Consider the following 17,194-nt stretch of genomic DNA (forward strand, 5'->3'; position numbering starts at 1 on the left):
TCTTTTGAGTAGGACAAGAAGAGTCCCTGTGAAGACTGAAGAAATAGAGAGGGTAGGTGGAGAAGAAATAGATTCCATTCAGAAAAAAAAAAACGAAACAACCCACCAACAAAAACCAGGCTCCCTCCCTATTTCTCCCCCAGAAAAGTTTAGGTACACAGAGGATAACAATAAATAAAAGTGTTAAAGGAAACTGAGCTAGTCACCAAACAGAAGGAGAATGGGCACAGAATATTACTCAAACTTCATCTAATATTCACCTCTTAATCTACAAAAACAAAATAGGCCCCAGCAGTGAGTACCATCCCTCAGGGGATATCTCAGACTACTCAGTTTTACGAAAGAAAGCAAAGATTTCCTATAAAACTTATATGCCAGGAAAGATTCATTAGCCATATTAGCACTTGCAGAGAAGAGAAAGACAAAGCAAAGCATCTAATCTCCAAAAGCTGCAAGGAATTATTCCTCCCAAAATTGACAGCTTGTCTTGGTGAATGAGTTTCTCTGTCCTACAATTTGAAGTCAGGTTAAAAGGTTTCTTAATTCAGACCAAAAATGCAGGAAAGCAAAGCTCTATGGTTATGTGCTTTCAAAGTATTTCTGAGGAAAAATTGACACTCCCATACCCAACTAGAATGATAACACATCAGTTGTACTGCCTGACAGGGAAATCCTAAATGGAAGTTAGTTACAATTCTGTATGTTCTCTCATATAAAGTAAAAGAGCATGGCCTCCCCTCTCTAAATTGAATCAGAAAACTTACTTGATTACCAAAATAGTCATAATCAACAAAAATATGAAAAAATCTGGAGAGACATCATGCTAACATCTAGCACTAAGATATATCAGCTGATCAACCAACCACTTCATTTTCCTTTCAGTCTACTATTGTTCCAAATCATGTTTAGGACTACTACAGCTAACAGTCAGAGAAACTCTTGATTTTTAGAAATTGTTCATAAAAGAAACATGTCAACTGTGAAACAAAATTTGAGAGGAACACCATAATGGCAGAATCCACTCAGAATGCCAACTAAAAATGCCAGAACATGAGAACAGAGCAATGAGACTGTACCCTGCTTATAAACAGTGTTTCATTACTCCAGAATTTTATTTCTTTAGTTGGGGATACCTTATAAATTCATGCAAATGAGACGGGGGGTGAGGGGGGTGGGGGTTTAAGGAAAAACCCATAGCAGAACTATGCATTATACTTTTCCTGCTTGTTATTACACTTTTCCTGCTTGTTGTTATGGTTTTAATATAGTCAGCTCTCAGTCACCTGTAGGCAGAATACTTTGACCACACATGGTAAGACACCTGAACTGAACGCATGTGCACAGAGCCATCACAGGCCAGGGCAGTCTTCTGTAACCACAGTCCATGAGCGCAGCAGCTGTACTGCTGCCAAAGCCAGCCTCAACTCTGAAGCATCAAAACCACTTTTTTGAAACATGGACCCTAAGTGGAGTTGCACCTGAGCTGAAAGTGTGCCTACATGGCATGCCCAAAACTAAAACCAGCTGATAAGCACAGTCCAGACAAACACAAAACAGACCGCATGGAGGCAGTTTGTATCCAGGACTCCCCTGCCTCAGTTCAGTGCCAGTTCTGCAGGAGCTGGACCAGCTCCAGTCAGAGCGTGTCTGCACGGTGCTCTCCACAGCCCTAAGTTCCTGCCAGGCTCACAGCTCACGTGCAGCCTCGCAAACCCAAGCAGTTCACTTACACCTAGTGCCGTGCTTCAGTTAGCACATCCTTCAGCAGTCAGAGCTGAGAAATCCAATGCAGCTGAAACTCTGACCTTTTCCATTATTCTACACAATACACAGTTGTCTGTACTTCTGGCAACAATTGATCCTTCTTTCCTCACAATGTCATCAGAGAGAAATGGCACAGCAATCAGTTATGTCTTTTACAAACCAAAAAGTAAAATCACACGTGCTTAAGGTTTGAAAATAACAACAAACTGTCTTTTATGCTAATTTAAAGTTTGGCTAAAACTAGAAATAAGATGGTGATTGATGAAATCCCTGATCCGTATCAACCACACTGATTACAACCTCATTCTCAGTAAGAACGTTTTGCAAATTTATCCACAAGTACAATTACAAGTTTTCTATCATGGCCACATTCCTTCATGGAAGTTGAACTAGCCCGGTATAAAAACTGCCATTTTCTTGCAACACCTTCCCCCTTGTTAGCCAGGCTATTACCTCCACCAACAAACACTAGATAGTTTCTTACACAATTTCAGTCTGAAACCCAGTTCCAATGTGTGTTTTGTTTTCTGCAGTAAAAAGCATCCATTAATTCCCTCAGATAATAAAATTAATTGTAAGACATGAGGGGAAAAAAAAGTTTGCCTCTAGCATTTTATTTAAATTTTGTCTCAAACAAGCGTAGTTAAAAGTTAAGGGCATAGTGTGAACGTTAGCAGTACACTATCTGACATTGACTGCCCACAAAAAAGGCCACTATCTCTGTCAGAGCATTAGCGAGTGCATATCACCTTTCACCACTCTCGGAACATGAGCAACAAAGATACTTTGACAAAATTCCTATGTTGCATCAGTGTCTCGTAGACCAAATTATGACTTAAAGCTACTTAAGTTAAATTACTTACACTATTATCACTTAAAATCCACGAACACTCTTCTAATCTGAGGCACACATTCACAGCCAAAAAAATCTTTATTCGCATTCAGGATATGCTTTACCCTAACAGCTGGCACCCTACCAGCCTTCAGGTACAGCTGACATGTCACTGTTGGACTCTATCTTAGTACCAAAATGAACTCTGATAGGGAAGGAAAAACAGACATTTGTATTTAAAGTCTTAGGGTAGGTTAGCACAGGAGATAGAAGATAACTTAAACTAGAAATGTTCATCTTCCCTCTCTGATCAAAAATAATTCTGCCACAGCAATATTAATGTTTACTCCAGACCCTATCCCTCCACCTCATCATTGCTACAAAATCTTATTCAACTTAGCAAATGCCAGGCCAAGATCAGATAACATTTTGGACTTTACTAAAACAACTTTTAAAGGCAGCGCTGGCTCCTTCATGAAATCAGCATTAATAAGTTTTGAAGAACACTGCGTCAAACACAAAAGAAATCAGGACTACATGACACGTATGTGATGGAACTTCGGACATAGTTTTCCAAAACAGCTCTCTCCCATAAGGCTGTATCACTCAAATTCAAGGCATTGTTTTCCTAGCACAAGCAAGGCCTTAAAATTAATGTAGTAACTGTAACCAGTGCAAGACCATAAAATCCTGCAGCACCTCAGATTGTAATTAGTAGCTTTTGAATTACAACTGCTTTTTTCCTTTTGTTTTTTTTTTTTTTCATTCTGGGTCTTCAACTTTCACCTTTATTTTTCTAGAGTTACTTAAAATTTTTTTCTTACAACTAACTCCACAGAGACGCAGAAAGTGGTAGAGTGCCATCATTTCAGACGAAAAGAGTACCTAGATCTATGGCTTCTTTGCACAATAACAATAACAATGACTCTGCACAACGAAAGAACACCTTTCTAAATAACTTCAACAATTTATTAAATTCCTAAAATGAAAACAGAACACACAAACCCAATATACCATGTCTTTCAGCCACTTTGCAAGGCACAGAGCATGGGATCACTAGGCTTCTCCCTTTATCCTTCCTCTGTACTCCTAACACTAATCATACCAAGCCAGACCAATTCCATCTTGCCCAACATCCAGTCTCTAATATATATTACACCTAAAGAAGCAGATGCCTAGGAAAACATAAAAAAGAACAAGGTAAGCATTAGTTGTACTTCCTACAACACACCTTTCAGCGACCAACAATTTGCAGCTTCGTAACTCCTGAGTCAGAAATGGTGCTCCAACCACACAAATGTAACGACAAATCACAAAGAACAAATAATTAAGACAGTGTTCTGAAGCAAAATACATCTCCTGTGACAGAAATCTCAGCTGTGTCTGTATCTTCAAAATTTCTCAGAAAGTTCTAGAATATAATCGCCTTCAAATAAAATATCTAGATGCTGAACCCATTCATCATTCTTCCAAACGTATTTTCTATCTCCTTTTTTTTTTTTTCAACTAAACCTCTGAATAAAATTTATACAAACCTGATCATCATCTGCCTTTTAAAGAAAACACCATTTATCAGTACAAATGCTGTCTAGTCTCACTGAAATACTGTACCAAAAACACAGGAGACAGCGTTACACCTATTAATCAGAAGCCAGGCCAGAAAGATCTAAGTATATGAGTTACATTACTTATACTTCAGTTGTGGCGAAAGTACACAGGGCTTTTGCACAGGCTCTTTTGGGATAACTAAATAAACCAGCCTCTCCTTGTGTTGTAAAATTCATTAGTTTTGTTGAGGTCCCATTTCCCTCCAATTTACACAGACCTGAAGGCTTGGAGCATCGATAAAATTCTGCTTTATCCCTTGGTTTTGTGCGTTATTTAGAAATTATAACCAAAGCAAGAATATTTGCACTGTGTTTCTATTTGAAGTTCCCCATTACATAACAAACAACTGCAGTTGATCATTTTAGGACAGAAGTAGCAAACTTTTCTCAGAAGAAAAAATAATAATTTCCTAACAATTCATAATTGTCCTAAAAAAAATTTATAATCAGATTTATAAAGTACTATTAGATAGAAGAAATGTAGTACATGTTGAAAAAAAAGCACTGCCAAACTTAGTGGTTGACTGTTTAGGTGCTGGTAATAGAATTATAATTATTGCTGCATGTTTTCCATGCAAATATGTGCTAGTCACTTGATTCTGCATCTTAACAATAGCATTTTACTGGCTTATTAGAATTTTGCAAGAGTAAATACCTTTGTCAATGTTCAGATACTGCAGTGAATACCATGATGCATTTCTTAAGGCAGAAAACTTAAAGACTATCAATTGCTAACAACATTTTCAGAGGGAAATCCTGGCAGGTTGGAGCTTCCTAAGCTTTAGATTTGACGGAACTTTATTCTAAAAAAAGTCCAATCTTAGAACTGAGCTATTTTTCTTCTAGAAAGTCTCAAAGATGTTAAAACTACCTAGATCAAAAAACAGATCCAATCATCCCCAAACCAAACACTTAAAATATCATGATTTGAAGCAGTTTCATAGAATCATAGAATGTCTTGAGTTGGAAGGGACCCACAAGGATCATCAAGTCCAACTCCTGTCCCTGCACAGGACAACCCCAAAATTCACACCATGTGACTGCCTCCCTGGGGAGACTGTTCCAGTGCTCCACCACCCTCTGGGGGAAGAACCTTTTCCTAATATCCAGCCTAACCCTCCCCTGGCACATCTTCCTGACATTCCCTTGGGTCCTGTCATTGGTCACCAGAGAGACAAGATCAGTGCCTGCCCCTCCTCCTTCCTCCCCTTGTGAGGAAGCTGCAGAGTGCCATGAGGTCTCTCCTCAGTCTCCTCCAGGCTGAACAAACCAAGTGACTTCAGCCACTCCTTACACAGCTTCCCCTCTAACCCTTCACCAACTTCGTGTCCCTCCTCTGGACACTCTCTAGTAGCTTTATATCCTTAATGTACTGTGATGCCCAAAACTGCACCCAGCTCTCGAGGTGAGGCCGCACCAGGGCAGAGCAGAGAGGGACAATCACCTCCCTCGACCAGCTGCAATGCAGTGCTTGATGCACCCTGTTTAAACTGCACTTGATGCAGCTTAAACAATTACAAGTAAAAACTGTCAGAATGTTCTGCTAAACTAAGGTTTCATGGACATAATTCCATTTCCACAGTTGCACATCTCTCAAGCGAAATACTGAAGTTCTCAGTAATTAAAGTTACAACAAAAAGAATGGGTACAGATCTTCAAAAGGGCAGCTAGAGACAGTCACTCACAGACTAAAATTCCAACCAGTTGCTAGCATGATAAAAAAAAAATCATAAAAAAATTCATTATATAAATGTAAACACCACTGAATTAAAAAAAAAAAATTCAAAACTCCCCACAACTTTCTCTCCCCCTCCCATTGAAAGTCTTGTTTTCTTCCCAAGTCTAAATAAATAACTTTCTCCCTCTCTATTTAAATGAAAATACTAAAACTCCAAAGCATCATAAAAACATAAATGTAACTACTTCATCTCTTCAATACAGTTTAAATAGTCTTGAACGACTGAAACTGATTGCAAACTTTTCTTTCTTTTTGTGGTCACTTGCCAAGAAATTCTGGTTACATACCATTCCACATCACTGAAGTTAAAAGTAATTAATTGTGTTCTTTTTGTCTGTCAAATAAAATGAACAAATGCATTTTTGGCCCATTCTACAAAAACCACTGCTTTAATATTAACCATTCTGCATTTCACTAGCATGGTCAGAAGTTCACAGAAGAATATGTCCAACCAGGTTCCATTTAGACAAGATTGAAAATAACCTCTAACAGGCAACACCACCTAGAAAGAAACTAGAATTCCCTGTTGAACCATTAACTTCAGTAAAGCTATTCACCAACTTTTTTAGTTAACTGTATCCTCATTTACAGTATTCCTAAAAGGTCCTCATGGGAGCACTTGTAGAAGGTGTCCTTGAAAGCACTGCTAGCTGACCCAAGGCAGAGCAAGCAGCAGTGTCTGTGCTGACATGAGGCCACCTCAACTCATTCCTTCAGAAGGCTGTGTAAGATCTCCCCGTGCATGAGGCAGCCTAGCTAGCCAAGGCTCAGTAAGCTGAGCAGAAAGAAGACAAAAGGATTCAAGATCTGGTAAGACAATGATGAAAACAGCAGCAAGACAAGCCAGGCAAAAATAATTTAGATGTTTAAATGCCTTATGGCAAACTCTAAAAAATCCACAGGACTCAAACTACCTTTCACCCAGAAATATTACAACAGAGCAGGAAGGTGAGCACATTAGAGATGTTTGAGAACGATGATGATTACTCTGTAAACAAGGTGTATCACAGGCATATTATAGTAATAAATGGTGCCAGGACTTATTTGCAGAGCCCCACAAACCAAGCCACAGTAGAAACAGAATTTGAGAAGGAAGATCAGCAAGAGACTTAACTTTTCACATCAGATATACAGTGTTATTTTTATCAGCTAGAGAAACAGTTTTACATGTTGAAGACTACTTTGATTCTTCTGAATTTTGATATTCTAACGCACACTGTCACCGCTGAAATGAGGGGAAGCACTTCAAATGACAGCTCTTCCCTGGGAGGAAAGAAAAAGAATTAGCGGGAAAGTACAGTCTACAGAAGCTCCTTTGCCTATGGAACATACTACGTCAGCTTCAAATTGCCCACCTGAACTCAAAGTCTGGTGATTCATTTTCAGAAAGGGATACTGAAAAAGACTTGTTGTTGGCTCTTATACAGAAGGGGTATTCCACTCATTTTTAACCTGTCAGCACTGCCATTTTTCACTGAACTTACATCGGACGTATCTCTAGTGGGAAGTTCTTGTTTTTCATAAACATTTATAAATAACTGAAAAAGGGGGTAGCTACAGCTCCTTTCCCACACATTTTCTACTCAGCCTCCCTGATAGCTCACAGGTAAAATCCTTCTTCCTAAGACAATGCTGAGAAAAGCAATAGGCCAACCTGGGCAAAAAAGTGCCACCCTCATGACAAGCTGAGCCAATCCCTGGAATTCATCTTCCCTCGCAGCCCCAAGTTAACCCACAGTCTGCAGTCTCCATAATTATCTGGGGTCAAGAATCTCCTCTGCAACAACTTTCCCTCCTTTTGGCAAACCTGGCCTAAACACAAGAAAGCCCACCTCAGAGAGACATGCACTTGGACGGTTTTGAAAATGTTGACTAACTAAAGGGATAAACCTAAAGAATAATGAGTTTAAATAGCAAGAGTATTTTATTACAAGAAATTGCACCATGGGAAGCATTTCTTACATTCTAATACATCAAACTATATGCTGCGGTACCTTAACATCCCTACTCACCTACAATCATCTGTAATTCATGCATATTATTAAATAACTAAAGAGCTGGGAGCATAAAGTGATCAATGCTATAGTTAGTAAAACGTGGGAAAAATCACAGCAAGTCACATCAGGTTGACAGTTCTACTACATTACTAAGCTACCTGCTTAATTTGCTATTACTGTAAATAGTAAGCCTGCACCTTTCCTTTCTTTCCACTCCTGTGATGCCTCAAACCATCACACCAGCTATATTTAGAACTAGACTAACATCCAAAGCAAATGCAAAAGTGCCTTCATCCCCTACTGTGCATAAGCGACAAAAATCATGAAAAAATGCCCGTGTTTCTTAAACACCTACTCTTAATATTATATGTGATTTTATGACAACTCATACCAGAAATCTGTGTTTATTGCAGCTTATAAAGCTTCAGAAATAATAAGCTTACAGAAGGGAGCAAAAAGTTCTTCCAGTTCTCTTCTTGCAACATAAAGTTTACAATACTTGACATCAAGTTAGAACAAAGTATGCACTACATTAAGTCCAGAGTTACAGATTTTATTCTTGAGATAACATCTAAATGATGCTTCAGAACTGCTTTAGCAGTAAGTCCTTCATCAAACCCAGCCTAACCACCGCTACATTACTAATTACCCTGTCATGACAGATTAGCAGACAGTCTTTTGGTTCTTAAAGTACACTTCACCATTATTTTGCTGGCATCAAACTTGCAGATAAACCTGTGTTTCTCAGGAACTATTCTCTGGGAGTAATTTTATGATCAAGGTTGTGAAATATGGCAGAAATAGACTTCCCATCAAAACTAATAAGACCACAATTAATTCTAACTCCTTAAATGGAAGATTAGAGCCTCTTAATTATAACCTCAGCAGTCCAGTGCTTAGGTTTTTTCCTTCTGTTAAATTCCAGAATTATGTTCCTTACTTGGACACACTATCAAAGGTTCCCAGACTCAATTGTGAAAATCCACACTGACTTGTGTCACCACTGACTAGTAACCCTTCCCATTTAAATATTCCTAAATATGGCAAATAGAGGGTTCAGAAAACAAAAAGAGGGTTCAGAAAACCAGGAAGTGTTTGGGATTCATCTAGAGATTTGGACTCTGAGGATGACAACAGCTTACAGCATTCTTTAATACTGTTCTTTTGCCATTCACATGTAAAGAAGAGGTGCATCCCTCAAAAATCTCTATACAAAGTTGACACCAAATGGTAAGCTATTATGGATGACCAGGTTCCACAGCAGGAGCATGATAACAGGACTAGACAAATGCTGATGACAACTAAACTGAGAAATTTCTCCCTCTGAACTTAGAGATACTTATGCTCCTCAAAACAATGGAAAACGATTTAGTTCCAGATGCGTTCTCTGCAATCCATCATCCTAAATGGTTCCAAAATAATTTCCAACTATTGCACAGTACTGATTAGCTGTACTGGACAGCTATCACAGCAATACTAATACTATCAACTACACCAAAGTCCAAATTCATACAAAATTAAGAATAGCTTTTGCCTGCCTTTCTGCTTCCAGAATCTGATCTTCAAAAGAAAATGTTCCTGCTGGGCAAGAACAAGAACAGAGCACTCAACTTTCACTCTGAGAAAAGAACTGAAAAGTAACACTACCACTTGTCAACTTTTAGAAGTTTCCCGAGAACATGAGAGCTTACTTTACAGCTGACGTTATCTTATGAAGCCTGCCAAGTAGTTCATCCAGATAATAGCACATTCCCAAGGGGCCTCGGGGAAGAAGGGCCCAGGGACACTTTCCGGGAGGCTTCATCATTCCCATCTCCCTGGCACAAATCCAGTTAAGTGATGGATGAAGGCAGCAGGCTCCTGAAAGGAGGCTGCCACCAACTGAACAGCCTTCTGCTCCTTCAGTCTCCCTGAGGACACCACGAAAGGGGCTGGTGGAAAGAGGGTGTGTTTACTGGTGAAAATTAGCCCATTGCCCACTATCTGCTTTTCCAAGAACAATTTGGGATTGAGTGGTTATTTCCATCATATTCCCCTATGCTCATAACAGTATGGAGAACAGTACTTTTGCAAAATATCTACTGGTGATCATGCTAGGCAAGCACAGTAGGTAAGGTGCTGGCACTCTGCACCTAGAAAACAGCAAATAACCCAGCGAAGTAACAGCTGGGGGCTACTGCCCTGCATCATGAAACAGTGCTGACAAGCACATATATCAGACTTAGCTCTAGAGAAACCCACTCAAGCAGCCTGACCTTCGCTGCTAGACAGAGGCCTTGGGAAGTAAAAAAGCAAACATTTGCCAGAACCTCCGCTATCACTCTTTCATCTTCTTAGTTCAAATCATTCTCACAGATAAAATTACCAATGTTTCAATCCTCTAATGGTCCATGGAAAATTGGCAAGCAGTGCAATATCTTCCTCATTTTCAGCTGCCAAATTACACTAGTAGACAGCGAAACAATTATGAAAATCATTTACTATTTTTCAAAATAAGTAATCATCAACTTTGCCACCAAGAAAATTATAAATTGGAGGGCAGTCTTCAGCAGAAAAGTTTTCTTAACTGTTCAAAATGAGAAGAACAGCGAGCTATGCTTTACTAAAATGCAACAGACTAAGAATTCCTGATAACATACATATAGAATTTGTGCCACAGTCCTTCATTTATGCACTAACCCTTCCCCCCAGAAAGATACATACTTTTCAAACAGTTTTGAGTTGGTTTTTTGGAAAGCTGGAGGAATTAAATTGGAGCCCTGACTTCTACAGCTGGATAAACATTAAGAAACAACGTATTTGTATCTGAAAGCTACAGCAAGTCTAAGGCTACTAGAGTAATTTGTTCAAGAAACATATGCAGTGTTATAATGCTGTAAGAAAATAACCGGGGGGGGGTACTTATCCAAATATGAGAGAGTCCCTTTATGTCACACTGTTCCCAGACAAAGCTTTTATCACTGTAAGTAAAACAGACATCAGCAGCAGGTAGGAGACCAACCGTATTACACAGTATCAAAACAGACGTGCAAGACGAATTTCAAACTGCCTGTATGTTATTTTACCTTCAATGTGGACACATCAGCATTAAGCATGATTTTTGTCAAGTAAAAGCCATACATTTCTTCTCTATGTAATTTGGCCTTAGAACAAGCAAGGTAGGGATGAAACCTGATCACAGCACGTCAAGTTTCCCTTGAAAGGGCAAAAGAAAGCTCCCACAGGAATTCACTTTAAAGCACTGAATGCAAAACGCACGGACAATTTTCTCGTGCCTCTCGGCCAATCCGTTGTAGACGGTGCTTTTTACTTTTCACCCTTTCAGCAGCACTACAGCACAAGCATTTCTCACTACTTGTTTTGCTGCGCTGCAGCGTTACTTCTGCTGAGCAGGCCGGCTGGTTTCCCAGGAGCACCCCCTCGCCCGCAGCCCGCGGAGCCAGCCAGGGCCCGCAGCAGCCCCCGCCGCCCCGGTGCTGTCACCGACCAGGCCGCAGCCACCGCTGCCCGGAGGCGCCCCCGGCCCGGCCGCTTCCCGCCGCACCGTGACAGCCGGCCCGGCGGGCCGCTGCTGCACCCGGCTCCCCACCGCACGGGCGGGCCCCAACGCACCGCGACCACCGCTGCAGCCCCCCGCTCCCCGCCGCACGGGCGGGCCCCGCCGCAGCGGAGGGCTGGGGGAGCGGGGTGGGAGGGCGGGAGGGAGGGAAGGAGGGCCGGCCGCGGGGTTACCTCAGGCAGGGGGAGGCCGGGGCGGGGGCGCGGCGGGAGCCACTCACCCACATCCTGGTCGAAGGGGTTGGTGGCGAAGAGCGGCATCGTGGGGCGCGGCGCGGCCACCCCTCCCCTCCCGGCAGCGCGGCGACAGAGCGAGAAGCACTCGGCGGCGGCTGCGGTTGTTGCTGCTGCTCCTCCTCCTCCTCCTCCCCCCGACCGGGGTGCCTCCGCCGCCGCCTCCTCCCAGGGCCGGGGGCCAGCCCGCCGCGCGCAGCATGCTGGGAAGCCGGGGCTGGCCCCGCCGCCGCCTGACAGACCGCGGCCCCACGGCGGCCCCGCCAGCCGCCTCCAGCCCCGGCCCCGGCTCCAGCCCCCTGCCCGCCCCGCGGCGGCGGCAGCGGCGGCACAGCGCCCTGGGAGCGGGGCCCGGCGGGCGGGAAGACCCCTCAGGCGGCACTCGCGGCGCCGGCTGTGCGGGGCTCCCCGGAGGCACCGGCACCGGCCCCCCTCGGCCCCGCAACCCCAGGCCCGGCGCAAGGCGGGGGTCTGTTTTATTTAGTTCTGCTGAGCCCTTTCGTGACTCGCTAGTTAGTAGGTGAGTTGGCTTCGTGCCCAGGCACTTTGACCCCCGGTAGAAGGTTTTCAGAGCTTCCTTATACATCGGGCTGACTTGAGTCTTTTCATCACTGCCGCTACCGTGCTTCTGAAGTAGGCCAAGGTCTGCGCGGTGGTTGTGACGGCGTCTGTCGCGGCATGGCAGGGGGGCCTGACCGCTTCTCCACGGTCAGATCCTGTTGGCATCAGTAGCCATCAGTTGTTCACAGGGCCTTGACTATCCCGTGGCCTTTGGTTGCGTATTGTGCTGCTTCACTTCGCGAGTTTCTTGTTCGCTTCGATGGGATGTATCCCACCGAAAAACAATTTGTCTCGTAGGATATGACACATGCCTATTCCTCCTGTCACATAAAAGTCAAGTCATTATCCCTAAGGACTTTTAGTACTGTTTAATTACTCTGAGCTAGTTAGATCGCAAATTAAGCAAAAAAGGGCACATGCACATGCTTAAGGGAAGAGTCATAGACATCTAAAAGTGCAATATGGGCAGGTCACAAGAGTGAAAACGAGGAATGAAAAAGGTACTACTACTGTTAGCAGTACAGAAACGCTAGATGCAATCAATAGCACTAGCCATGCTCAGTAATGAATGTGATTGCACGCATTAGGCAGACTTCTGACACATCAAATGAAAACTGCACATCAAGCCTCTTCCCACAGGGATTAACACTCATTAGGGCCTTCCTTATTTTACCAAATTTTTTTTCCAGGATCTCAAGTTCTGCTTCTTTCCCTATCCACAACATCTGCTAGATATTCTCAAAGGGTGCTTTACCTCCTCACCATTCATATCCCCCATTATGTTCACAAAAGACATATGGTAGATGTTCTCAGAGCCTGTTTTATCCCTTCCTTTTTCATCCCTTCTCTCTGATGGGCTTCAAAATGAATTGTAGGAATCCTTGCAAAACAGGCAGAGCTTTTATGCAGTAGTCCTGCAGTACAAGTAAACACAAGAGATGTGGGGAACTGGGGTTCTACACTGAAAGGATGCCCATGCAACTTTACTTCCCAGGCAACACCCTACTCAACACTGAAGGAGCATCTCAGGGCTCTGTAGTCATGGCTTATGGTTTGTTTCTGAAACAATTTCTTCGTGTTGAACACAGTGGAAGTACAGGAGCCCTCTGAATGCTTTGTACTATACTGTATCTCCCTCTTTTCCCTGTCCCATGGATCTAGCATTCTTCCTTGGCACAGCAGTGGGTGGTGGCTAGAGTACGAAGTGTGGGGTTTGCCCTCTTGGGCACAGTTGGCTACGGAAACCAGCTTTTCCACCTTACGTGTGAGTACTATAATAAGCATGCTATTAAAAAGGTGTGTTAAGCTTCCTTTGTTGGATGTAGTTCAAAATGTATTAGTTCCTATTATTTGCATGTGTTTGAAATAGGACTCGTGCCGCCTAAATTAGCTATCTGAAAGTAAGGAATCTATTCAAAGGTACAGTGTCAAATTGCATCCAATTTCAGGGTAACTACAGCTGATAGAGAATGCTGCAACGCTGCACTCCCTGTGCCCACAACTATGTGCTGCCACCACATTTCTCGTATTAGATTTGGGATTTGATCTAATTCATTTGTGGCTGCACAGTCAGCTGATCCAGTGAAAAACTACCTCACCGCAGAAAGTTCCCTGTTGGATCATGTGACTCATCTGACTCACCTTGCAATTAGTTCCCAGGCGAGGGAAGAGGTGGGAAGGCATGGCTGGGGACTGTACTTCACCAGGCTGGGTCAAGAAAAACAGGCACATCCAGGGGATTATTCATCTGTTCTATTTCAGACCTTCCAAAGGTGGCCTCCGCAACAGTCTGACTCTACTGATTTCACAGAGGAGCTCATCTGCCCAACAGTTCTCTGACTTAGGACTTGCCTCCAGACAGCCTTATAGCAAGGTATATAGGTAGGGCGTTTTTTAAAAATATGTGCTACTTTTGTCCAAAGTAAACATTCTCAGATGATTGGTGTGGATACTTCTTTGCATGCTTCATTTTTCTATATAGTACAGTTGTTCAGATACTGCTAAGTGATAAAGGCATGTATTCAGTTAATTCCAGTGCAACTTGCTTCCTGGATTTTAGAGATGCGACATACTTCTGAATTTGCTTAAGTAACTGCTTAATTTTGTTGTCTGTTTATGTAATTTATTACTTATTTTTAGAATTCTGACATGGGTTTATCCATACCAAGGTTAGTTCCAGATTCCAATGATATACAGTCAATCATTTCCCTCTAGTCTTCTGGGAAGAAAGGGTATTTAGGAACAGCAACTTATAAATGCCAATCTGCTAGAGAAGTTCTAATGGTTTTTACAGTCACTCAACTGACACACATCTGCATTAGACAAGCCTATTTTTTAGATGAAGACAAAAACATTATGGCCATAGAAGGGAAGCCCACTGCAGTTCCAGTGTACTTGAGGAGTACTATACTTGGCATCCCCATTTATTTTAGCACATAGTATGTTGCTAGCTGCTGCACTGTAAAGGTAAGGTGTATAACTCCAGAAAAATCAGCCCAGTATACTTTTAGCAAGAAGACACATATGGAGACCAACAGTTGTGTCAGGGATCCGTCACACTGACCTCCATTTTAACTGCATTTGCATTATAGTCCACTGGGTACTTTGCTTTCAGAACTGGAAGCTGGGCAGAAAAGATAATCAAAGGAAAAGAGGAAGGTTCAGAATAGAGAAAGTGCCAGCAGTCCATTTAATCACAGCTTTTGTCTTTGACAAGGCAAGTACAGGATGCTTTGTATGGTGTACAAGATGCTGTAATGCACAACAATACAATGATATCATTAAGACAATATTTATCCCAGTCACAGGCCACATGTAAATGTTTTAAGTACTGGACTACAGTGATTTATTCCATATCTATAATTTCCTCGTACACCTCCTAATATTTTGCAAATGTCCAAGTTGCATGGTTTACTTACGGTATTCTTATCTATTTCTTTATATAAAGAGAATATATGAAACCCACCAATACAATACGTCTGGTGTCCTCTGTTATACAAGAAGTCAGGCTAAAATTATTTAATTGTCTTTTTTGGCCTTAATATTTATGCAATATGCAAGTAGCATTCTATGAAGCATATTATATGATATTATATTTTCTGTAAGAAGCAGAAAATCTGGGAGCTGCTGGGACTTCTGGGTGCCTGGACTTCCCTGGGGATGTTGGCGGGAGCATCACTCTGTGCCAGCTTCCTGACACCGCCATGGAGAACTACTTGTCCTAGTGCTTTTTTTGGCACAAACACCTGTTCTCAGTGTGGCCAAACTGACTACACCCAATATGGTCTCTTCTTCATGCTGATAACTCAGACCAGTTTTCAGCCAGTGATAAGGTTAAAATTAATCTTTTTGTTCTCCACCACTCTTCTACAAAGGAAAGTAGAAATACTTCCACTGACCGTAACAGGAGTTAGATTGGAACATTACTCCCTTGATAAAGTGCCCTTTCTAACTCAAGTCCTTGAGGTAAAACTAAATAACAAAGATTGTGTGTGCTCTGAAACTAATCATGGAAGCAGTCTCTATAGAAATTGTAGCGTCACACAAGCAAGTTACATTCGAAATGCGCTGAGAATCAGAGGGAATTTTTAATATTATTGAAGTGTGTTTTGGGAAACCCTGTGAAAAATCTGCCTGATACCTGTTGGCAAGGTAGCAAAGCTTCTTTTAAGAAAAATATTACATCTATTGTGTAATACAGGGAAGGGAATTTAAGAATATCTTACTTGTGCTAGCAGTTAATTTTCAACATGAACATGCTTTTACTCATGTGAACAGTACCATTGAAGTTAATGGTATTAATTTTAAGTTTTGAGCATTTTATATGTATATCCATATAATTAGGACATCAGAGTGGAGTCAGCTTCTTGATGCAGCCTGTCTGTGTGGTGTGCAAAGGTGCCGACTGCGCAGATTGCAGTCTGTGGGACTGGTCTATACATAAATCTATCCAAGCCTAGCAATGCAACCAAATGTCAGGATAGTTAAACAGTGGTACAGTCCCATAAAGAAAAAAATAATGTACAGAGTCCAATTAGTCTGTTATAGCAAAAAGCACACTGAGTTTGGATAAACTAAACTCAGATGAACAGGATACTCATCTCCCTTTAACCTGTGTGTGTCCTCCAACATTGCAGTCTGGGTTATAGTTTTGCTTCTGAAGAGGATTCAATAGAACAATACACCAGGGCATCTCAAACTGGTGCTTTTCAGAAGATAAATATACCTGTGCTTTTCAGATCTATAGAATCATTAGTTTTCATACAAATGTATGTCAAATAAAATTCCTAATGTCTTTATAACAGAAATACAAACATCCACTTCAGCCTGTGTTCATGATGCCTGTTTTCCTTCGCTGGCTACTGCACTGTACAGTCAGAGGCACATTATAAATCATTTATCTTGTAGTAGCAGTGCAAAACACCATCTGCTTCAGATGTGCCAAATACAAAGACACCTTCTAGGTCTTCCTGCAAGACTTATGCAATCCGTTCTACGCCAAGTCTTTTGGAAGCATCTTCTGTCCTATTTCTGGAGTAGTAAATAAAATAATAGATACACACACCCAGACGAATGCACAAAAAGTGTGTAAACGGTGTGTTGTTCACTTTAGACATAGCTAAATTCTGTTTACTTGCACTTATCCTGTCATCTAAACACTTCGTTCTTGCAAAGTGTGTTGGGAACATTAAGTGAAGACAGGTCAGAAGGACAAGCAGAATTTCAGTTGTTGATTTTTTTACAAATTCTCCTTCCTCAGGATTTTAAGCTGTCATCTGGCATTTAACTATTCTGAAGTATAAAGGTAATCTTATGATTCTGCAGGGTCACACTAAGTAATGCTTGCAGTGTTTCATAGTAGATAACCTTCCCCTCTGATAGTGGAGCGGATAAGTCACTATAT

At 41.8% G+C, this 17,194-nt stretch overlaps 2 protein-coding genes across 3 annotated transcripts in view; one reads left to right on the top strand and one right to left on the bottom strand.

Annotated features, from left to right (window-relative positions):
- STAM (signal transducing adaptor molecule) overlaps positions 1 to 11,893 on the bottom strand; it is a 37,090-nt gene extending 25,197 nt beyond the window's left edge. Inside the window, exon 1 of one of the 2 annotated variants that reach the window (XM_075082715.1) lies at positions 11,718 to 11,893. In XM_075082715.1, coding sequence (XP_074938816.1) covers positions 11,718 to 11,757 — 40 coding nt within the window. In that variant the 5' untranslated portion in view covers positions 11,758 to 11,893. Of the gene's footprint in view, positions 1 to 11,670; positions 11,690 to 11,717 lie in introns of those variants that run through there. The other variant, XM_075082713.1, reaches the window with a different exon arrangement.
- Positions 10,029 to 16,614, top strand: LOC142052241 (uncharacterized). The gene is made up of 4 exons (XM_075081987.1): positions 10,029 to 10,044; positions 11,332 to 12,250; positions 14,053 to 14,164; positions 15,400 to 16,614. Exons 1-4 carry the CDS (start codon positions 10,029 to 10,031, stop codon positions 15,880 to 15,882), a joined length of 1,530 nt encoding a protein of 509 aa, XP_074938088.1. The 3' UTR covers positions 15,883 to 16,614.
- Positions 16,615 to 17,194: the final 580 nt, after the last annotated feature.

The sequence above is a fragment of the Phalacrocorax aristotelis genome, chromosome 2 (assembly GCF_949628215.1).
Source record: "Phalacrocorax aristotelis chromosome 2, bGulAri2.1, whole genome shotgun sequence".
Classification (NCBI taxonomy): Eukaryota; Metazoa; Chordata; class Aves; order Suliformes; family Phalacrocoracidae; genus Phalacrocorax; species Phalacrocorax aristotelis.